The 18718-nt window shown below is 39.3% G+C and overlaps 1 protein-coding gene across 1 annotated transcript; it reads left to right on the top strand.

Annotated features, from left to right (window-relative positions):
• The first annotated feature begins 325 nt into the window (after window positions 1-325).
• b9d1 (B9 protein domain 1) lies at window positions 326-18209 on the top strand. Its single transcript, XM_034189419.1, has 7 exons — window positions 326-535; window positions 6614-6682; window positions 8149-8260; window positions 8820-8916; window positions 9213-9275; window positions 14894-14961; window positions 17812-18209. The coding sequence occupies exons 1-7, from the start codon at window positions 473-475 to the stop codon at window positions 17931-17933; spliced, it is 594 nt and encodes a 197-aa protein (XP_034045310.1). The 5' UTR covers window positions 326-472; the 3' UTR covers window positions 17934-18209.
• The last annotated feature ends 509 nt before the right edge of the window (window positions 18210-18718 follow it).

The raw sequence follows: 18718 nt of genomic DNA on the forward strand, positions 1-18718 counted from the left end.
GTAGCAGGGTACAGTACAAAATAGTTTAGATCAGATTAAATTAGATTAGATAGAACTTTATTAATCCCTTGGGAAGAGTCCCTCAGGAACATTGAAGACAGGTAGACAACAAATGACAAAAACTGCCAACCCCTTATAATATATATTCTATTATATTCTATTCTATTAGATTAATCATGCAAAGCACACCATTTTCTTGCAATGAAATATATTGACTAAATTAAATTGCTGTTGTTGTGTCTTGTCGCCCTCTGTTGGACATTTGTTTATTTGCTTATATATATATGGCGGACTTTAGGACCTAGTTGTTTACGGTCAGGATAGTCGAGCTTCATCCGTGGCGTCGTCTTGACAACGGCCAGAGTTTAGCCGCCGTTGTTTAGGCTAATAGTGGAAGAAGCCGTTTTAGTTTATTTAGATTAATGCAACAACATTAAAACACCTACTTCTCAGCTGATATCATCATGCTGTAATGGCCACAAGTAATCCGTCAGCGTTTCTTCTATCGATCAACGGGCAGATTGAAGGAGCGAACGTGAGTGATGCTTCTGAGTTGGCGTAGCCGCTAATGTTAGCAGCTGCTGCTAGCTAATATAGTGAAACTTGTTTGACGACTGAAAATGCTTTTTTTTTTCTTTTTATCTGGTCAGACGAATGGATTAAGTTTTACATCAAAGTCTGCAAGAGCTGAAGCGATAATATGTTCACAGTCGATGATAATAGTTATACAGACAGTTGCCCAGTTCCGGATCACCTTTTTTAAAGTCCCGCTATACGGAGCCATAATGCAGTTAAATGTCCTTTATTGCGTATTGTTGTATTGGGTATTTGGATGTTTTCTAGCTTAAGAAATCAGGATGGGGTAGCCCTTCTACTTAAAGTGTGAAGCCACATTATGTGTGGTGCAAATATTTGCCGGAAATGGATCACTTTGCCCGGTTCTGGATCATGACACACTGTCACTTTGGGGGCATTCCTGGCATCTGGCTGGAGCCCTTCTAATGCAGAATGATACACAATGCCCGAGAATGTGTTTTGAACACAAAATGATATAAATTATAGTTATTAAATGAGTTACTTAGTTTCAAAAGGCACTGTTATACGTTTTTACAAGCAAAAAATGAAGTGTTTTAAATGTGTGGAGGTGAGATTTCTCCCGAATTAAAAAGTAAAAGCCCCCACATTCATGCCCATTCGTGATGATGAGAGGCTGCTGCTTCAGTGATCCACAACCGGCAAATTTTTGCATCAGAGATAAATGCGTGCAGCAATTAAACAGCAAGACATAACACACTGACATTTCTTACCCAAGTAAGTAAATATTTTCCCACTCTAGAACCAATGACACTGAATGGCTAACTCACCTTTGTTACTTCTTAGATAGCACTGGTACCACAGTCTCTTATACAAAGAGACTGGTAGTGTGTTTTTGAAAACATGGCTGTGATTGGTCCATCTGATATGTCGGCTGCTATTGGCTATCCGCTCTCTGATTGGCTGCAGCCTTTGTTTACAACGTAGCACTGGTACCACAGTCTCTGGAGGAGTGGAACCAACTTACATTTTCGGCAGTTATGCCACAGCCAATCACAGAGCGTGGTGTGTCTCAGCCAATCAGCAAAATGTCAGAATCCTGACTAAAGGTCACATGACCAAATAACCCGATACCGACTCCTTTGCATTGGCTGGAGGAGTGGAACCAACTTACTTCTTAGAGATCGTCACTTTCACACTTGCAGGAATGAGTGAGTCAGCATATGCGCGCACACCACCGAGACCAGATGTTTTTATTCCTCTGTTGATCACAAGGATGGCTGGATCCGGTCGAGCTTGTGGTCGTATGTAAACAAAACATCAGACTTTCCATTGGTACCAAGTATTAGCTTATTGACGCTGATTACGTGAAACGGTGGTGCAAATACTACAGCAGTGATCCAGAACCTGCAATGATCCGGAACTGGGCAAGTGACTGTATAATATCTGACATTTGATTAGCTCCTGTTGCCTTTTATTTAACGTGACCTGATTTAACGCGATTAGGGCAAACAATGGAACCTTCACGAGGTTCTCACCTGCTTCCAGTCAGATATTGTTCTGACATTATTATGTAGATGTAAAACAAACAGGAAAATGCCTGAACTTGGATTTATCATATATCTTGTATCATCTACGTATGTTTACAACTGTACCAATAGAAAGAAAAATAAGCAAAAAGAGTATAGGAGAATGAGAATCAATAAATGCAGGAATGAATTATTGGCGCAAAACTGGGAAGCAGTATATACCAAGACAACAATGTGGACAATGCATATAAAATATTTCTGAAGGTATTTAAGCAGTTATATGACAAAAGCTGTCCAATTAAAGAATACACAAGAAAACTTAAGTATGGCAACAAAAGGTTTACAAAATGCCTGTAAGAACAAAAATGTGCTATATAGAGAATTCATAAGGCTAAGAACTAAAGAGGCAGAAAGCAAATATAAATGATGTAGAAATAAGTTAACAAATGTCATAAGGTCTAGCAAATAAGAATAAAGGAAATGTGGGGTATACTAAACAGCATTATAAGAAGTAGTTCTAAACAGTTACAATATCCTGAGTATTTTATTGATGCGGATCACGTAATTTGTAATAAAAATTATGTGGCTGACAATCTAAATTTTATTTTATTTTTTTGTAAATGTGGGACTCAATCTTGCAGGAAAAATCTCTGATCCAGGGACAGTTGGAAAAACATGGATGTATTGAACGGAACAGAATTGAAACTCAGTGTTTCTCAAAGCGGTGGAAGAGAAAGAAATATTAGATATTGTTAAAAAATGTAAAAACAAAACATCAACTGATAATGACATTGATGACAACAGTAAAGAGGTCATTGAAGGGATCTCAAAACCTTTAACATACATCTGTAATTTATCATTTCAAATTGGTTCATTCCCAAACAAGATGAAAATAGCTAAAGTCATTCCACTGTACAAAACTGGGAACAATAATCATTTTCAACCACTACAGATCTGTGTCTTTACTGCCACAATTTTTCCAAAAATACTAGAAAAAACTTTTTAATAATAGATTGGATATAGTCATTGAAAAGCACAAATTACTCTCTGATAACCGGTTTTAGATCAAACAGTACAACATCATTAGCAATAATACAAGCAATTGAGGAAATCACAAACACCATTGAAAAAAAAAATATGCAGTTGGAATATTTATTGACATTAAGAAAGCCTTTGACACAGTCATCCTTGAAATATTAATTAAAAACCTAGAAGCTAGTTACAACAGAGACAACAGTTTGTTAAGATTGGTAATGTCAGTTCTGAATGCTTGGACATTGTTTGTGGGGTACCACAGGGGTCAGTGTTGGGGCCCAAACTATTTATATTGTATATTAATGATATTTATAAGGTGTCACAGATACTTGAACTGGTGTCGTTTGCTGATGACATGAATATTTTATGTTCTGGGGAGAATTTAAAAGAAATGGTAGAGGAAATCACTGAACAAATGAACAAATTGAAAATATGGTTTGACCGAAACAAATTGTCATTAAACTTAAATAAAACTGTTATTTGGGAACTGCAGAACCATTGAGCAAGTACAACCCCTGGCAAAAATTATGGAATCACCAGCCTCGGAGGATGTTCATTCAGTTGTTTAATTTTGTAGAAAAAAAGCAGATCACAGACATGACACAAAACTAAAGTCATTTCAAATGGCAACTTTCTGGCTTTAAGAAACACTATAAGAAATCAGGAAAAAAATTGTGGCAGTCAGTAACGGTTACTATTCTAGACTAAGCAGAGGGAAAAAAAATATGGAATCACTCAATTCTAGGGAAAAAATTATGGAATCATGAAAAACAAAAGAATTTTGTTGCACCACCTCTGGCTTTTATAACAGCTTGCAGTCTCTGAGGCATGGACTTAATGAGTGACAAACAGTACTCTTCATCAATCTGGCTCCAACTTTCTCTGATTGCTGTTGCCAGATCAGCTTTGCAGGTTGGAGCCTTGTCATGGACCATTTTCTTCAACTTCCACCAAAGATTTTCAATTGGATTAAGATCCGGACTATTTGCAGGCCATGACATTGACCCTATGTGTCTTTTTGCAAGGAATGTTTTCACACTTTTTGCTCTATGGCAAGATGCATTATCATCTTGAAAAAATGATTTCATCATCCCCAAACATCCTTTCAATTGATGGGATAAGAAAAGTGTCCAAAATATCAACATAAACTTGTGCATTTATTGATGATGTAATGACAGCCATCTCCCCAGTTCCTTTACCTGACATGCAGCCCCATATCATCAATGACTGTGGAAATTTACATGTTCTCTTCAGGCAGTCATCTTTAGAAATTTCATTGGAACAGCACCAAACGAAAGTTCCAGCATCATCATCTTGCCCAATGCAGATTTGAGATTTATCACTGAATATGACTTTCATCCAGTCATCCACAGTCCACGATTGCTTTTCCTTAGCCCATTGTAACCTTGTTTTTTTCTGTTTAGGTGTTAATGATGGCTTTCGTTTAGCTTTTCTGTATGTAAATCCCATTTCCTTTAGGCGGTTTCTTACAGTACAGACTCCAGTTTCCTCCCATTCGTTTCTCATTTGTTTTGTTGTGCATTTTCAATTTTTGAGACATATTGCTTTAAGTTTTCTGTCTTGACGCTTTGATGTCTTCCTTGGTCTACCAGTATGTTTGCCTTGAACAACCTTCCCATGTTGTTTGTATTTGGTCCAGAGTTTAGACACAGCTGACTGTGAACAACCAACACCTTTTGCAACATTGCGTGATGATTTACCCTCTTTTAAGAGTTTGATAATCCTCTCTTTTGTTTCAATTGACATCTCTTGTGTTGGAGCCATGATTCATGTCAGTCCACTTGGTGCAACAGCTTTCCAAGGTGTGATCACTCCTTTTTAGATGCAGACTAACGAGCAGATCTGATTTGATGCAGGTGTTAGTTTTGGGGATGAAAATTTACAGGGTGATTCCATAATTTATTCCTCAGAATTGAGTGAGTCCATATTTTTTTCCCTCTGCTTGGTCTAAAAAAGTAACCGTTACTAACTGCCACAATTTTTTTTTTCTTGATTTCTTATAGTGTTTCTTAAAGCCAGAAAGTTGCCATTTGAAATGACTTTAGTTTTGTGTCATGTCTGTGATCTCCTTTTTTTCTACAAAATTAAACAACTGAATGACCATCCTCCGAGGCCGGTGATTCCATAATTTTTGCCAGGGGCTGTACAAATACAGATAGATGGGGTGCAGATTGAAAGGGTTAATGAAAATAAATTCCTTGGGATAATAATAGATGAGGAAATCAGTTGGAAACCACACATCAAATATGTAAAAACCAAATTATCAAGAAGGATTTCAGTGTTAAACAAAGCAAAACATGTTTTGGATCATAAATCACTTTGCATGTTATACTGTTCCACTGTCTTACCGTATTTCAATTACTGTGTAGAGATCTGCAGCAGTAACTATATGAGTTCAATGAAGTCCCTAATTATTCTTCAAAAAAAGGGCAGTGTGGGTCATTGATTTGATTTATTTATTTAGCACAAAATAAAACTCATACAAAATAATGTATATACATAAAACAACAAAAGAGAGAGAAAGGGAAAAAAAATACAATATAAGTCGTGCAAGGGAGTGGTGGAAGCCAAAAAGGCTTATAGAGAATCCTCTCCCGAACAAAGCAAACATAACAGAATACAACAGAATTACACCATTTTTTCCAGATTATAACAAATCATTGTAAATACTCCTGCAGAATCTTCGCTTTTAGTCCACTTTTATACGTATATAAGGTGATAGATGGATTCACAAGATGTACATTATCATTCCAAGATTTAACGCCATGATATCTGATGTGATGCTGATAACGAGTCACTCTATGCAAAGGTAAATGCCAATGTGCAGCTTGCCTGGTCGGATAATTATGAATTTGATGATTATGCACAAAATAATATTTAATGAAGGAAGGCCATTTAATATCCGCACAATCAAGAAACGGTTCTGCATATCATTCTGTGGGTGAGACTGTGGAACAGTATGAATGAGGAGTTAAAGCAGTGTCCAAGCATTCAACAGTTTAACGCAAAATATAAAGAATGTGTTTTCATGGGATACAGGGATGAAGTGGGGGTGTGAAAATCAGTAGGTGTTCACTGTTCACAGGAAACTCGTTGAATATTTATTTCTATATTTGTTTTATGGATTTATTTATGTTCATTGTTAGTTGGGTCTATTGTGTTTTGTTTTGTCACGTTCTTTTTGTCTTTTTCTAAAATTGTATTGTATCATTATCATAGTTACTATTATTATTGTTGCTATCATGATTGTCAACAGTAGTATTTTTAAGGAAACAGGGACTGATATATAAATCATTATACAGGGAGAAGGGGTGGAATTCGATAAGTTTCGTCTTTTCACTCCTTTTTGAACTAACTTTAATTTTACGTTGTCTGTTTTATTTTTTCTTTTATGTTCAAAATAAATCTTTTTCAATTCAGTAAATAAAATAGACACAGATTTCTGTGTGTGTGTTTCAGTCTGTTAACTATCTTGTTGTTTATTGTTGTTTCAGTTTCCAGAATACGATGATTTGTACTGTAAATACTGTTTCGTCTATGGCCACAATTGGGCTCCCACCTCGGTGAGTAGCTGCAAAAAAACACAAAACACTCCTTTTCATTCTTTTAAAATAAGCATTGGCTGTCCGTATGTACCTATATTGATTATGCAATTCTATCCATATGTAGTTATGTCACTTATCCCCCATGATGTCTCCCATTTGCACTGGGTCATAGCTTGAAGTTATCATATATGCACTTATGAATGGCTGTTGGATTAACCCAAACCATAAGTAGTAGGACATCAGACTTCTGAACCAAAGGTCTCAGGTTTGAGTCCCAGTCATGTTAAGAATTTTCTCTTTTTCTACTTCAAGTATGAAATGGATATGTGACAATCATCATAACCCTACATAATTACAGATATTTTGGAACCAGAGAAATAGAATTTTGGCCTTACGTATAGTTCTATCCATTTTCTAAAATCACTTACGCCATTTAAGGGTCATGGGGGGAGGGGGAGGGAGGGCTGGAACCTATCTCAGCAGTCATAGGGCGTGAGGCAGGGTACATCTTGGACAGGACGACAGTCTGTCGCGGGGCCACATATAGACAAACACGTTCGCACTCGCACGCACACCTATGGGCAATTTAAAGTTTCCAGTTTACCTAATCTACATGTGTTTGGATTTGGAAGCTGGAGCACCTGGAGAGAACCCACGCAAACACAGGGAGAACGTGCAAACTCCACATAGAAAGGCCTTCTTGCTGGGAGGCAACAGTGCAAACCACTAAGCCACCATGCTGCCCACGTTACATACTGATAGAAAATAAAATTAATCGTACATAACCTCATTATCACGTGGCCTACATTGAACAGTCAGCACCTTTATGTACCAGTAGAATTAATATGGCTACTAATTTTCATTGCTACAAGTGATCTCACTTTCTGATGTGTTAAAGTTACAGATAAATGCAGTGGAAAATAGAGTTTAATATACTTTCAAAAACATTTTGCTCAGAAATGATTATATTCGTAGTTTGTGGACACTTCTGTTTGTTGGTACGGGTTGGAATTGATAAGACTGTATTGATGCCATTATGAAGTGTGCTTATCAGTCCATTACTTTGTCAGTTCCCTAATTGATTCCTGCTCAGTTTTCTGTGTAGGCCCACACAGGCTTTCTCTGACAATGCAGCTGTTTTCTTTGTTGCTTGATGCAGAGCTTGAAATGATGATGTGAGTTTTTACAACATGGAACATGCTGGCATTGATAACAACAGAGATCGCAGTGCTCTAGTTTCCAGAGGTCCCAGTTCAAGGCCACCCCTGCCCATTCGCCTTGTAATGTGGTGTTGTGTCAAGATGGGCAACCGGTGTAAAACTTGTGCCAAATCAATGTGCACATCCACCTCGGATTTGCTGTGGTGACCCTGGGCGAAACAAGGGAGCAGCCAAAGGGACTTACTATTGATAACAACAGAGAGGTCATTATGGATGGATTAAACTCTTACATTACAGTGTCCGCTGGTGCTTGTTTGTTTTCAGGGTTTGGAAGAAGGCATCTCCCAAATAACGTGTAAGGGCAGTCAGTCCTCACACCGATTAATCTGGAACTTTCCTCTGGAAATCACCTTTAAGAGCTCAAACCCCTCTGGATGTAAGAATTACACAAAAGCTGCACCATGCATTCTGCAAGTCATCTTCTTGATATTTGCATTTTTCTTTGAGAAACAGAAGTGAAAAGTTAAACTAAATGGTTATTTAAGTATCATTTTAATTTGAAACCATGACCTTTCCTTTCCATGAGGATAAAAAAAAAAAATCATGTTTTTTCTTCTCATATTTTGACCTTTCGTGGTATCTATAATGTCATTCTTCCATAGCACATGTGGGTGGGCCTCCAAGAGCATAGACCAGCCCAGTGGGCATGTCTCACAGCAGAGATGAAATATGGATTTGTGTGTCACTCGGAATTGTGTGGCTGAGAATGTTTGAATTCCAAATGCATTTAACTGTAAAGTTAGATTTAAAAAAAAAATGGTTTACACAATATTATCACTATATTATTTCCTTTTCATTTTAATGTTATTGTTTTTAACAGAGAAATTCAGACACTAAAATACCCAGACAGAGCTGTCTTCTTATAAAGGTGAATGATTACTTAGACATTTTAAACCACTTGATTTAAAAGTGACAGATTCTTTGGCACCTTTCAGGGCCTCTGATTGTGGTGAGCGTCTACGGTCCTGACATATTTGGCAACGATGTGATCCGAGGCTACGGAGCCACACACATCCCCTTCACACCCGGACAGTCAGTATTGGATCTGTTTTCAGCTGCTCACTATTTAAAAACTTTCTGTGCTACCGACTGGATGTTTTAGAAAGAATAACTACAGCACCACAGATGATTGTAGCTAATACATTATAAACCTTGGCCTTGGGCTGTTATTTTGATCATTTTTCTGTTTAGCCATGACAATGAAATGGTTATCATCTCATCTGTGTTTTTTCCTCTGTCCCTTCTTCTTAACAGCAGCTCTTCCTAAAGTGTATTTACTGTCTCACATTCGTGAGGACATAAAAAAAAACATCTTTTTTGTTTCTTAGACATACACGAACAATCCCCATGTTTGTTCCAGAGTCCACATCAAGATTTCAGAAATTCACAAGGTGAGGTTTGTGGACAGTGTCTGACAGTTTGACTGAATTCAGCAGAACGTTTCCTGCACAGTGAAGATGATGTTTCCTGCCTGTGAAATTTCGAATTTCTGCGAAACGTGGCAGTAACTTTTAGTGGCATCAGGGATCCCCAACTCCCCACATTTCAGCACACATACTGTAAGAACTGTGGAATCATTGCAAAGTTTAGTTAAGTGTGAAATACAGATTTATTGTCATGGTGAATTCTTTTCAGAGTAATAACTGCGTAAATCTTAACGCAGTGCTGCGGTGACGTGAAAGCAGTTGTTTGTAGTGCTCATTTTAACTTCCACAGATTGATTCATACATCCAAAGATTGATTTATATATATATATATATATATTCATTCATCTTCTACCGCTTAGTCCAATTAAGGGTCGCAGGGCCTGGAGCCTATCCCAGCAGTCATAGGGCGTGAAGCGGGGTACACCCAGGACAGGACGCCAGTCCGTCGCAGGGCCACAAACAGACAAACAAACACAGATACACCCACACGCACACCTAAGGACAATTTAAAGATTCCAATCCACCTAACCCGCATGTCTTTGGACGTGGGAGGAAACTGGAACACCTGGAGGAAACCCACGCAAACACGGGGAGAACATGCAAACTCCACACAGAAAGGCCATGGGAATTGAACCCACGACCTTCTCGCTGTGAGGCAACAGTGCTAACCACTAATCCACCGTGCCGCCTATATATATATGTAGTTTTCCCTCCCCAATCGGACCGGGAGTGACATGTTTAGCCGCATGTTCTCCTTGAATTGCTGGCTGTCTGAGTGGTGTCCAAAAAATGAGGTGGGCTTCATAGATAATTGGCAAAGCTTCTGGGGAAAACCTGGTCTTGTTAGGAGAGACGGCATCCATCCGACTTTGGATGGAGCAGCTCTCATTTCTAGAAATCTGGCCAATTTTCTTAAATCCTCCAAACCGTGACTATCCAGGGTTGGGACCAGGAAGCAGAGTTGTAGTCTTACACACCTCTCTGCAGCTTCTCTCCCCCTGCCATCCCCTCATTACCCCGTCCCCGTAGAGACGGTGCCTGCTCCCAGACCACCAACAACCAGTAAAAATCTATAAGCATAAAAATTCAAAAAGAAAAAGTAATATAGCATCTTCAACTGCACCACAGACAAACAGTTAAATGTGGTCTATTAAACATTAGATCTCTCTCTTCTAAGTCCCTGTTAGTAAATGATATAATAATGGATCAACATATTGATTTATTCTGCATTACAGAAACCTGGTTACAGCAGGATGACTATGTTAGTTTAAATGAGTCAACACCCCCGAGTCACACTAACTGCCAGAATGCTCGTAGCACGGGCCGAGGCGGAGGATTAGCAGCAATCTTCCACTCCAGCTTATTAATTAATCAAAAACCCAGATAGAGCTTTAATTCATTTGAAAGCTTGTCTCTTAGTCTTGTCCATCCAAATTGGAAGTCCAAAAAACAGTTTTATTTGTTGTTATCTATCGTCCTCCTGGTCGTTACTGTGAGTTTTCGGACCTTTTGTCTGACTTAGTGCTTAGCTCAGATAAGATAATTATAGTGGGCGATTTTAACATCCACACAGATGCTGAGAATGACAGCCTCAACACTGCATTTAATCTATTGTTAGACTCGATTGGCTTTGCTCAAAATGTATATGAGTCCACCCACCACTTTAATCATACCTTAGATCTTGTTCTGAGTTATGGTATGGAAATTGAAGACTTAACAGTATTCCCTGAAAACCCCCTTCTGTCTGATTCCTTCTTTATGTTCTCCAATGTCATATACCAACACAGGGCAGAGTAGCTACCTAAACTCTGTGAGTGAGATAGATTATCTTGTCAATAGTTTTATATCCTCATTGAGGACAACTTTGGATGCTGTAGCTCCTCTGAAAAAGAGAGCCTTAAATCAGAAGTGCCTGACTCTGTGGTATAACTCACAAACTCACAGCTTAAAGTAGATAACCCGTAAGTTGGAGAGGAAATGGCGTCTCACTAATTTAGAAGATCTTCACTTAGCCTGGAAAAAGAGTCTGCTGCTCTATAAAAAAAGCCCTCCGTAAAGCTAGGACATCTTACTACTCATCACTAATTGAAGAAAATAAGAACAACCCCAGGTTTCTTTTCAGCACTGTAGCCAGGCTGACAGAGTCAGAGATCTATTGAGCCGAGTATTCCTTTAACTTTAACTAGTAATGACTTCATGACTTTCTTTGCTAATACAATTTTACCTATTAGAGAAAAAATTACTCATAACCATCCCAAAGACATATCGTTCTCTTTGGCTGCTTTCAGTGATGCCGGTATTTGGTTAGACTCTTTCTCTCCGATTGTTCTGAGTTATTTTCATTAGTTACTTCCTCCAAACCATCAACATGTTTATTAGACCCCATTCCTACCAGGCTGCTCAAGGAAGCCCTACCATTAATTAATGCTTCGATCTTAAATATGATCAATCTGTCTTTATTAGTTGGCTATGTACCACAGGCTTTTAAGGTGGCAGTAATTAAACCATTACTTAAAAAGCCATCACTTGACCCAGCTATCTTAGCTAATTATAGGCCAATCTCCAACCTTCCTTTTCTCTCAGAAATTCTTGAAAGGGTAGTTGTAAAACAGCTAACTGATCATCTGCAGAGGAATGGTCTATTTGAAGAGTTTCAGTCAGGGTTTAGAATTCATCATAGTACAGAAACAGCAGTAGTGAAGGTTACAAATGATCTTCTTATGGCCTCAGACAGTGGACTCATCTCTGTGCTTGTTCTGTTAGACCTCAGTGCTGCTTGTGATACTGTTGACCATAAAATTTTATTACAGAGATTAGAGCATGCCATAGGTATTAAAGGCACTGCGCTGCAGTGGTTTGAATCATATTTATCTAATAGATTACAATTTGTTCATGTAAATGGGGAATCTTCTTCACAGACTAAGGTTAATTATGGAGTTCCACAAGGTTCTGTGCTAGGACCAATTTTATTCACTTTATACAACCCCTGGCAAAAATTATGGAATCACCGGCCTCGGAGGATGTTCATTCAGTTGTTTAATTTTGTAGAAAAAAAGCAGACAACAGACATGACACAAAACTAAAGTCATTTCAAATGGCAACTTTCTGGCTTTAAGAAACACTATAAGAAATCAAGAAAAAAAGATTGTGGCTGTCAGTAACGGTTACTTTTTTAGACCAAGCAGAGGAAAAAAATATGGAATCACTCAATTCTGAGGAAATAATTATGGAATCACCCTGTAAATTTTCATCCCCCAAATTAACACCTGCATCAAATCAGATCTGCTCATTGACATTGACCCTATGCCATGACATTGACCCTATGTGTCTTTTTGCAAGGAATGTTTTTGCAGTTTTTGCTCTATGGCAAGATGCATTATCATCTTGAAAAATGATTTCATCATCCCCAAACATCCTTTCAATTGTCCAAAATATCAACATAAACTTGTGCATTTATTGATGATGTAATGACAGCCATCTCCCCAGTGCCTTTACCTGACATGCAGCCACATATCATCAATGACTGTGGAAATTTACATGTTCTCTTCAGGCAGTCATCTTTATAAATCTCATTGGAAAGTCACCAAACAAAAGTTCCAGCATCATCACCTTGCCCAATGCAGATTCGAGATTCATCACTGAATATGACTTTCATCCAGTCATCCACAGTCCACAATTGCTTTTCCTTAGCCCATTGTAACCTTGTTTTTTTCTGTTTAGGTGTTAATGATGCCTTTCGTTTAGCTTTTCTGTATGTAAATCCCATTTCCTTTAGGCGGTTTCTTACAGTTCGGTCACAGACGTTGACTCCAGTTTCCTCCCATTCGTTCCTCATTTGTTTTTTTGTACATTTTTCGATTTTTGAGACATATTGCTTTAAGTTTTCTGTCTTGACGCTCTGATGTCTTCCTTGGTCTACCAGTATGTTTGCCTTTAACAACCTTCCCATGTTGTTCACTCCTTTTTAGATGCAGACTAACGAGCAGATCTGATATGATGCAGGTGTTAGTTTTGGGGATGAAAATTTACAGGGTGATTCCATAATTTTTTCCTCAGAATTGAGTGAGTCCATATTTTTTCCTCTGCTTGGTCTAAAAAAGTAACCGTTACTGACTGCCACAATCTTTTTTTCTTGATTTCTTATAGTGTTTCTTAAAGCCAGAAAGTTGCCATTTGAAATGACTTTAGTTTTGTGTCATGTCTGTGATCTGCTTTTTTCTACAAAATTAAACAACTGAATGAACATCCTCCGAGGCCAGTGATTCCATAATTTTTGCCAGGGGTTGTACATGCTTCCCTTAGGCAGTATTATTAGACAGCATTGCTTAAATTTTCATTGTTACGTAGATGATACTCAGCTTTATCTATCCATGAAGCCAGAGGACACACACCAATTAGCTAAACTGCAGGATTGTCTGACAGACATAAAGACATGGATGACCTCTAATTTCCTGCTTTTAAACTCAGATAAAACTGAAGTTATTGTACTTGGCCCCACAAATCTTAGAAACATGGTGTCATTCAATGCGCATATTAAACAAATATGTAGGACTCCTTTTTTGCATTGGCACAATGTCTCTAAAATTAGAAAGGTCTTGTCTCAGAGTGATGCTGAAAAACTAATTCATGCATTTATTTCCTCTAGGCTGGACTATTGTAATTCATTATTATCAGGTTGTCCTAAAAGTTCCCTGAAAAGCCTTCAGTTAATTCAAAATGCTGCAGCTAGAGTACTGATGGGGACTAGAAGGAGAGAGCATATCTCACCCATATTGGCCTCTCTTCATTGGCTTCCTGTTAATTCTAGAATAGAATTTAAAATTCTTCTTCTTACTTATAAGGTTTTGAATAATCAGGTCCCATCTTATCTTAGGGACCTCATAGTACCATATCACCCCAATAGAGCGCTTCGCTCTCAGACTGCAGGCTTACTTGTAGTTCCTAGGGTTTGTAAGAGTAGAATGGGAGGCAGAGCCTTCAGCTTTCAGGCTCCTCTCCTGTGGAACCAGCTCCCAATTCAGATCAGGAGACAGACACCCTCTCTACTTTTAAGATTAGGCTTAAAACTTTCCTTTTTGCTAAAGCTTATAGTTAGGGCTGGATCAGGTGAGCCTGAACCATCCTTTATTTATGCTGCTATAGACTTAGACTGCTGGGGGGTTCCCATGATGCACTGAGTGTTTCTCTTTTTGCTCTGTATGCACCACTCTGCATTTAATCATTAGTGATTGATCTCTGCTCCCCTCCACAGCATGTCTTTTTCCTGGTTCTCTCCCTCAGCCCCAACCAGTCCCAGCAGAAGACTGCCCCTCCCTGAGCCTGGTTCTGCTGGAGGTTTCTTCCTGTTAAAAGGGAGTTTTTCCTTCCCACTGTCACCAAGTGCTTGCTCACAGGAGGTTGTTTTGACCGTTGGGGTTTTTCCGTAATTATTGTATGGCCTTGCCTTGCAGTGTGAAGCGCCTTGGGGCGGCTGTTTGTTGTGATTTGGCGCTATATAAATGAAATTGATTTGATTTGATAAGAAATCAGTGTAATTTGGTTCCACATCATGAATCCTTGTTTGATCCATTGTTCTCATTCAGCTGGCTCCTGGGACGACGGCCTGAGTTCACAGATGCAAAAGTTGTGGCCCGGAGTGAAGGCAGAGAAGGTTTGTGTGGCTTCACATTACACTTTAAAGTCTAAAGGTATCAGAATCCTTTGACATCTTAAATGATTTAACATTAAGCGCAGCAGGACAGAGGTCATGTGACCTGTCAGTCTGTGGAATATATGACTCAACAGGGAGGATTCCAATGTTAATGTTTGGTGATGCGGTGCTTGGATTTGGGAAGGGTTTTGGTGGTGATTTGGATCAGGCTTTATATGTATATATACACTGTTAGTTAGCAACTTCTGCAACTTCTAGCTGTAGTTTACATCTTCCCTCTTGACAATCCTTCACTCACAACCAATCCTAGAGGCTGGAGAAGATCATGTGGTCCCGTGTCTCTGTCCCTGCAAGTGTTTGCAACAATTGTTTATGTGGGAATCTCACTGAAATATGCTAGTAAACATCGATTTAAAAAAAAATTAAAACAATGGGTCCCTTCGATCTGAAAATACTTTGATTTTTATCTACTCTTACAAAGAAAATCATCACAGAAAAATATGTGGAGGGCTCTTGACCTCCAGTCTGAGATCAAGAGCGCTCTGGCGCAGGTTTTCATCCAGGATGTCTCTGTACATTGCTGCATTCATCTTTCCCTCAATCCTGACTAGTCTCCCAGTACCTGCTGCTGAAAAACATCCCTACAGCATGATGCTGTCACCACCATGCTTCACTGTAGGGATGGTACCTGGTTTCCTCCAAACATGACACCCTGCATTAACACCAAAGAGTTCAATCTTTGTCTCATCAGACCAGAGAATTTTGTTTCTCATGGTCTGAGAGTCCTTCAGGTGCCTTTTGGCAAACTCCAGACGGGCTACCATGTGTCTTTTAGTAAAGAGTGGCTTCTGTCTGGCCACTCTACCATACAGGCCTGATTGGTGGATTACTGCAGAGATGGCTGTCCTTCTGGAAGGTTCTCCTCTCTACACGGAAGAATGCTGGAGCTCTGACAGAGTGACCATCAAATTCTTGGTAACCTTCCTAACTAAGGTCCTTCACCTATTGCTCAGTTTAGATGGGTGGTCAGCTCGAGGAAGAGTCCTGGTGGATCCAAACATCTTCCACTTATGGATGATGGACGCCACTGTGCTCATTGGGACCTTCAAAGCAGCAGAAATGTTTCAGTACCCTTCCCCAGATTCGTGCCTCCAGACAATCCTGTCTCAGACATTCCTTTGACTTCATACTTGGTTTGTGCTCTGACATGCGCTGTCAACTGTGGAACCTTATATGTAGACAGGCATGTACCTTTCCAAATCATCAGACTCACTTTTATTGGCACTCGACCCTTACAGGCAGAATGAAATGCAGTTTCTCCAGGTCTTGGTGTAGTTAACTGGGACAGTTTTTTTTTTTTTTTTACCTAACCTATTGTATAAACTTTTGCAATGTGCAATATGCGCACCCCTGTGGCCAAAGAATATATATACAAGACAGGGTCGTCAGCAGCAGCAGTGTTAGAGTATTAAGAAGGTGACAATGTGCATGTGGCGCAATGTTCACAGTTTGGTGGTGGATGTTGAACTGTTCAACAGTCTGACAGCATTCGGGTAGAAGCTGTTTTTCAGTCTGGAGGTTTTGCCCGGATGCTGTACAGCCTCCTTCCAGAGGGAAGGGGTGTGAACAGAGGGCCTGATGCCTGAGATGGCATCAGCTGTGGACCGGTTTTGCCTGTACGCGTACTGGTGCTCATCTACAGTCACATCGATGGTCTGCTTCAGGCGCCTCATCACCATCCTCTCAAAGCACTTTGTGGTGATGGGGGTGAGTGCAACTGGCCTGTAGTCATTGAGGCAGGATGGTGCCTCTTTGGCACAGGGATTGTCCTTGATGTCTTGAGGCACGGCAGAACTCTGACTTGGGACAGAGAGGTGTTTAATATATGCACCAGAACATCAGACAGCTGGTGTGCACACTTTAAGGACCCTCCCTGGTATTCCATCAGGGCCTGGGGACTTTCGGGGGTTGATCCTCTGCAGCATGTTCCTCACCTCAGCTGTAGTGATGTTGCTGACTGGGGGGGGGGTCTTTGGGGGAGGGAGGGACTTGGGAGGGGGTGGTGGTGTTGGACACCTCAAAACGTGCATAAAAGGCGTTCAGTGTCCAGGAGCGCTGGGTTTGCAGAGCACTGTGCTACATTATTTTTGTAGTCTGGTGCATTTGATGCCCCTCCACATGCTCCGTGGGTCGTTGGATTGGAGGTGGCCTTGAACCTTGAGGGCATATGTGGACTTAGCTCTTTTTATTTCCGCTGACAGGTTCCTTCTGGCTGCTCTGAGTGCTGTTACATTGCTGTCTCTGAATGCAGTATCACGAATTTTCAGCAGGGAGCGCACCAAATCATGTCCAATCAACTGAATTTACCCCAGCTGGACTCCAGTTAAGCTGTAGAAACAGCTCAAGGATGATCAGTAGAAACAGGATGCACCTGAAATGCATTTTTCTGATTTAAAAATATTAATGGCACATATAAATATTTGACAGGGGTCATAAATGACTCCATCTAGTTTTCCATTATCCATGCCACACCAGTGGAACAATTCCTGTAAAAAAATAAATACATTAATCAATAAAACATATTAAAAGCTGGAGGATAAATTCATGGTAGAACATATTGTTCTGCATAAAAATATCACAGCAGCACACAAATATTTGGCTGGAGGGATTAAGTGACCCACCACTCGGTTGCTTAAAGGTTAATGTCACACACAGTTTGAATGAACTAAATGTAGAAGCATCATTACACAGAGTTAGTATTTAATCTGATTTATCAAATGTTGACATGGTTTTGTGAATTTCTCCACTGTGAGATCAATAGTCTAATCTTTTGATGTTTTTGTGTTTCAGTGATGCGAGTTCGTTCCCAAGGTTTCGTCTCTTTGTCATTTAACATTGTGACCAAAGACATGAAGAAACTGGGCTATGACACGACGCCGTCAAAAGCAGCCAATCAGACGGGCGATATTTAACCTACATAACCACATCAAACGCTGGGATCCAGAAAACCTTAACTTCCTCTGCAAGCCAAAATTGTCACTCCCACGACCCGTGTGGAAATCCTCAGTGACATTTATACACACAATGGTGAAAATATTTCCACATTTGCAAAAGTTATAGATTTAAAATGTGTAGAAATGAAATGTTTTGGACCAGATGATTTTAGATGTTAAACATTCAGCAGCTTCAGTTATTTGTGTCACTTGTTTATATTTTGTACTTTTTTTTTTAAATAAATCAGAAATGATACACTTTCAGTTTATGAATTATTGCCAGGCTGCAACAAATCAATATTTTCATTATCAGTTACTTTATTAATTCATTTTCTATATGTTTGTATTCCAGTTAAGGGAAGCTGGAGCCGAGAGAGGTGCGGTACAACCCTGAATGGCTGCTGGTTTATAAAATTTTCTAATTAATACATATTGTAGAAAATGGCAGAAAACATTCTAAGCTTATTAATTTCACTACGCCCTTGGTGACATATTTTAAAATATTGTATTTAAGCACCGGAGTCCAATCATTCCAAAGCTGTCAATCAATAATTAACAATAGTTTTGTCAATATGATTTATCTGCAACATGCATTATTCAATTAATTACAACTACTATTAATCATTAGTGATTGATATCTTAAGGTGCATTTAAAAATAGGCAAGCCGCATTACGAATGTCATTTGCGTAATTCTTGGCACATTCCTGACATTAACGTGACTTAACGCATCTGAGTAGGTTTCTTAATAATGCGTGTTGGTGCG

This window comes from Thalassophryne amazonica, chromosome 16 (genome assembly GCF_902500255.1).
Source record: "Thalassophryne amazonica chromosome 16, fThaAma1.1, whole genome shotgun sequence".
In the NCBI taxonomy this organism is placed as follows: domain Eukaryota; kingdom Metazoa; phylum Chordata; class Actinopteri; order Batrachoidiformes; family Batrachoididae; genus Thalassophryne; species Thalassophryne amazonica.

Coding starts and splice junctions, on each gene's coding strand:
- b9d1 (XM_034189419.1), top strand. CDS start 473: ATGGCCACAAGTAATCCGTCAGCGTTTCTTCTATCGATCAACGGGCAG. Junction 536..6,613: donor GGCAGATTGAAGGAGCGAAC/GTGAGTGATGCT, acceptor TTGTTGTTTCAG/TTTCCAGAATACGATGATTT. Junction 14,962..17,811: donor CCGGAGTGAAGGCAGAGAAG/GTTTGTGTGGCT, acceptor TTTGTGTTTCAG/TGATGCGAGTTCGTTCCCAA.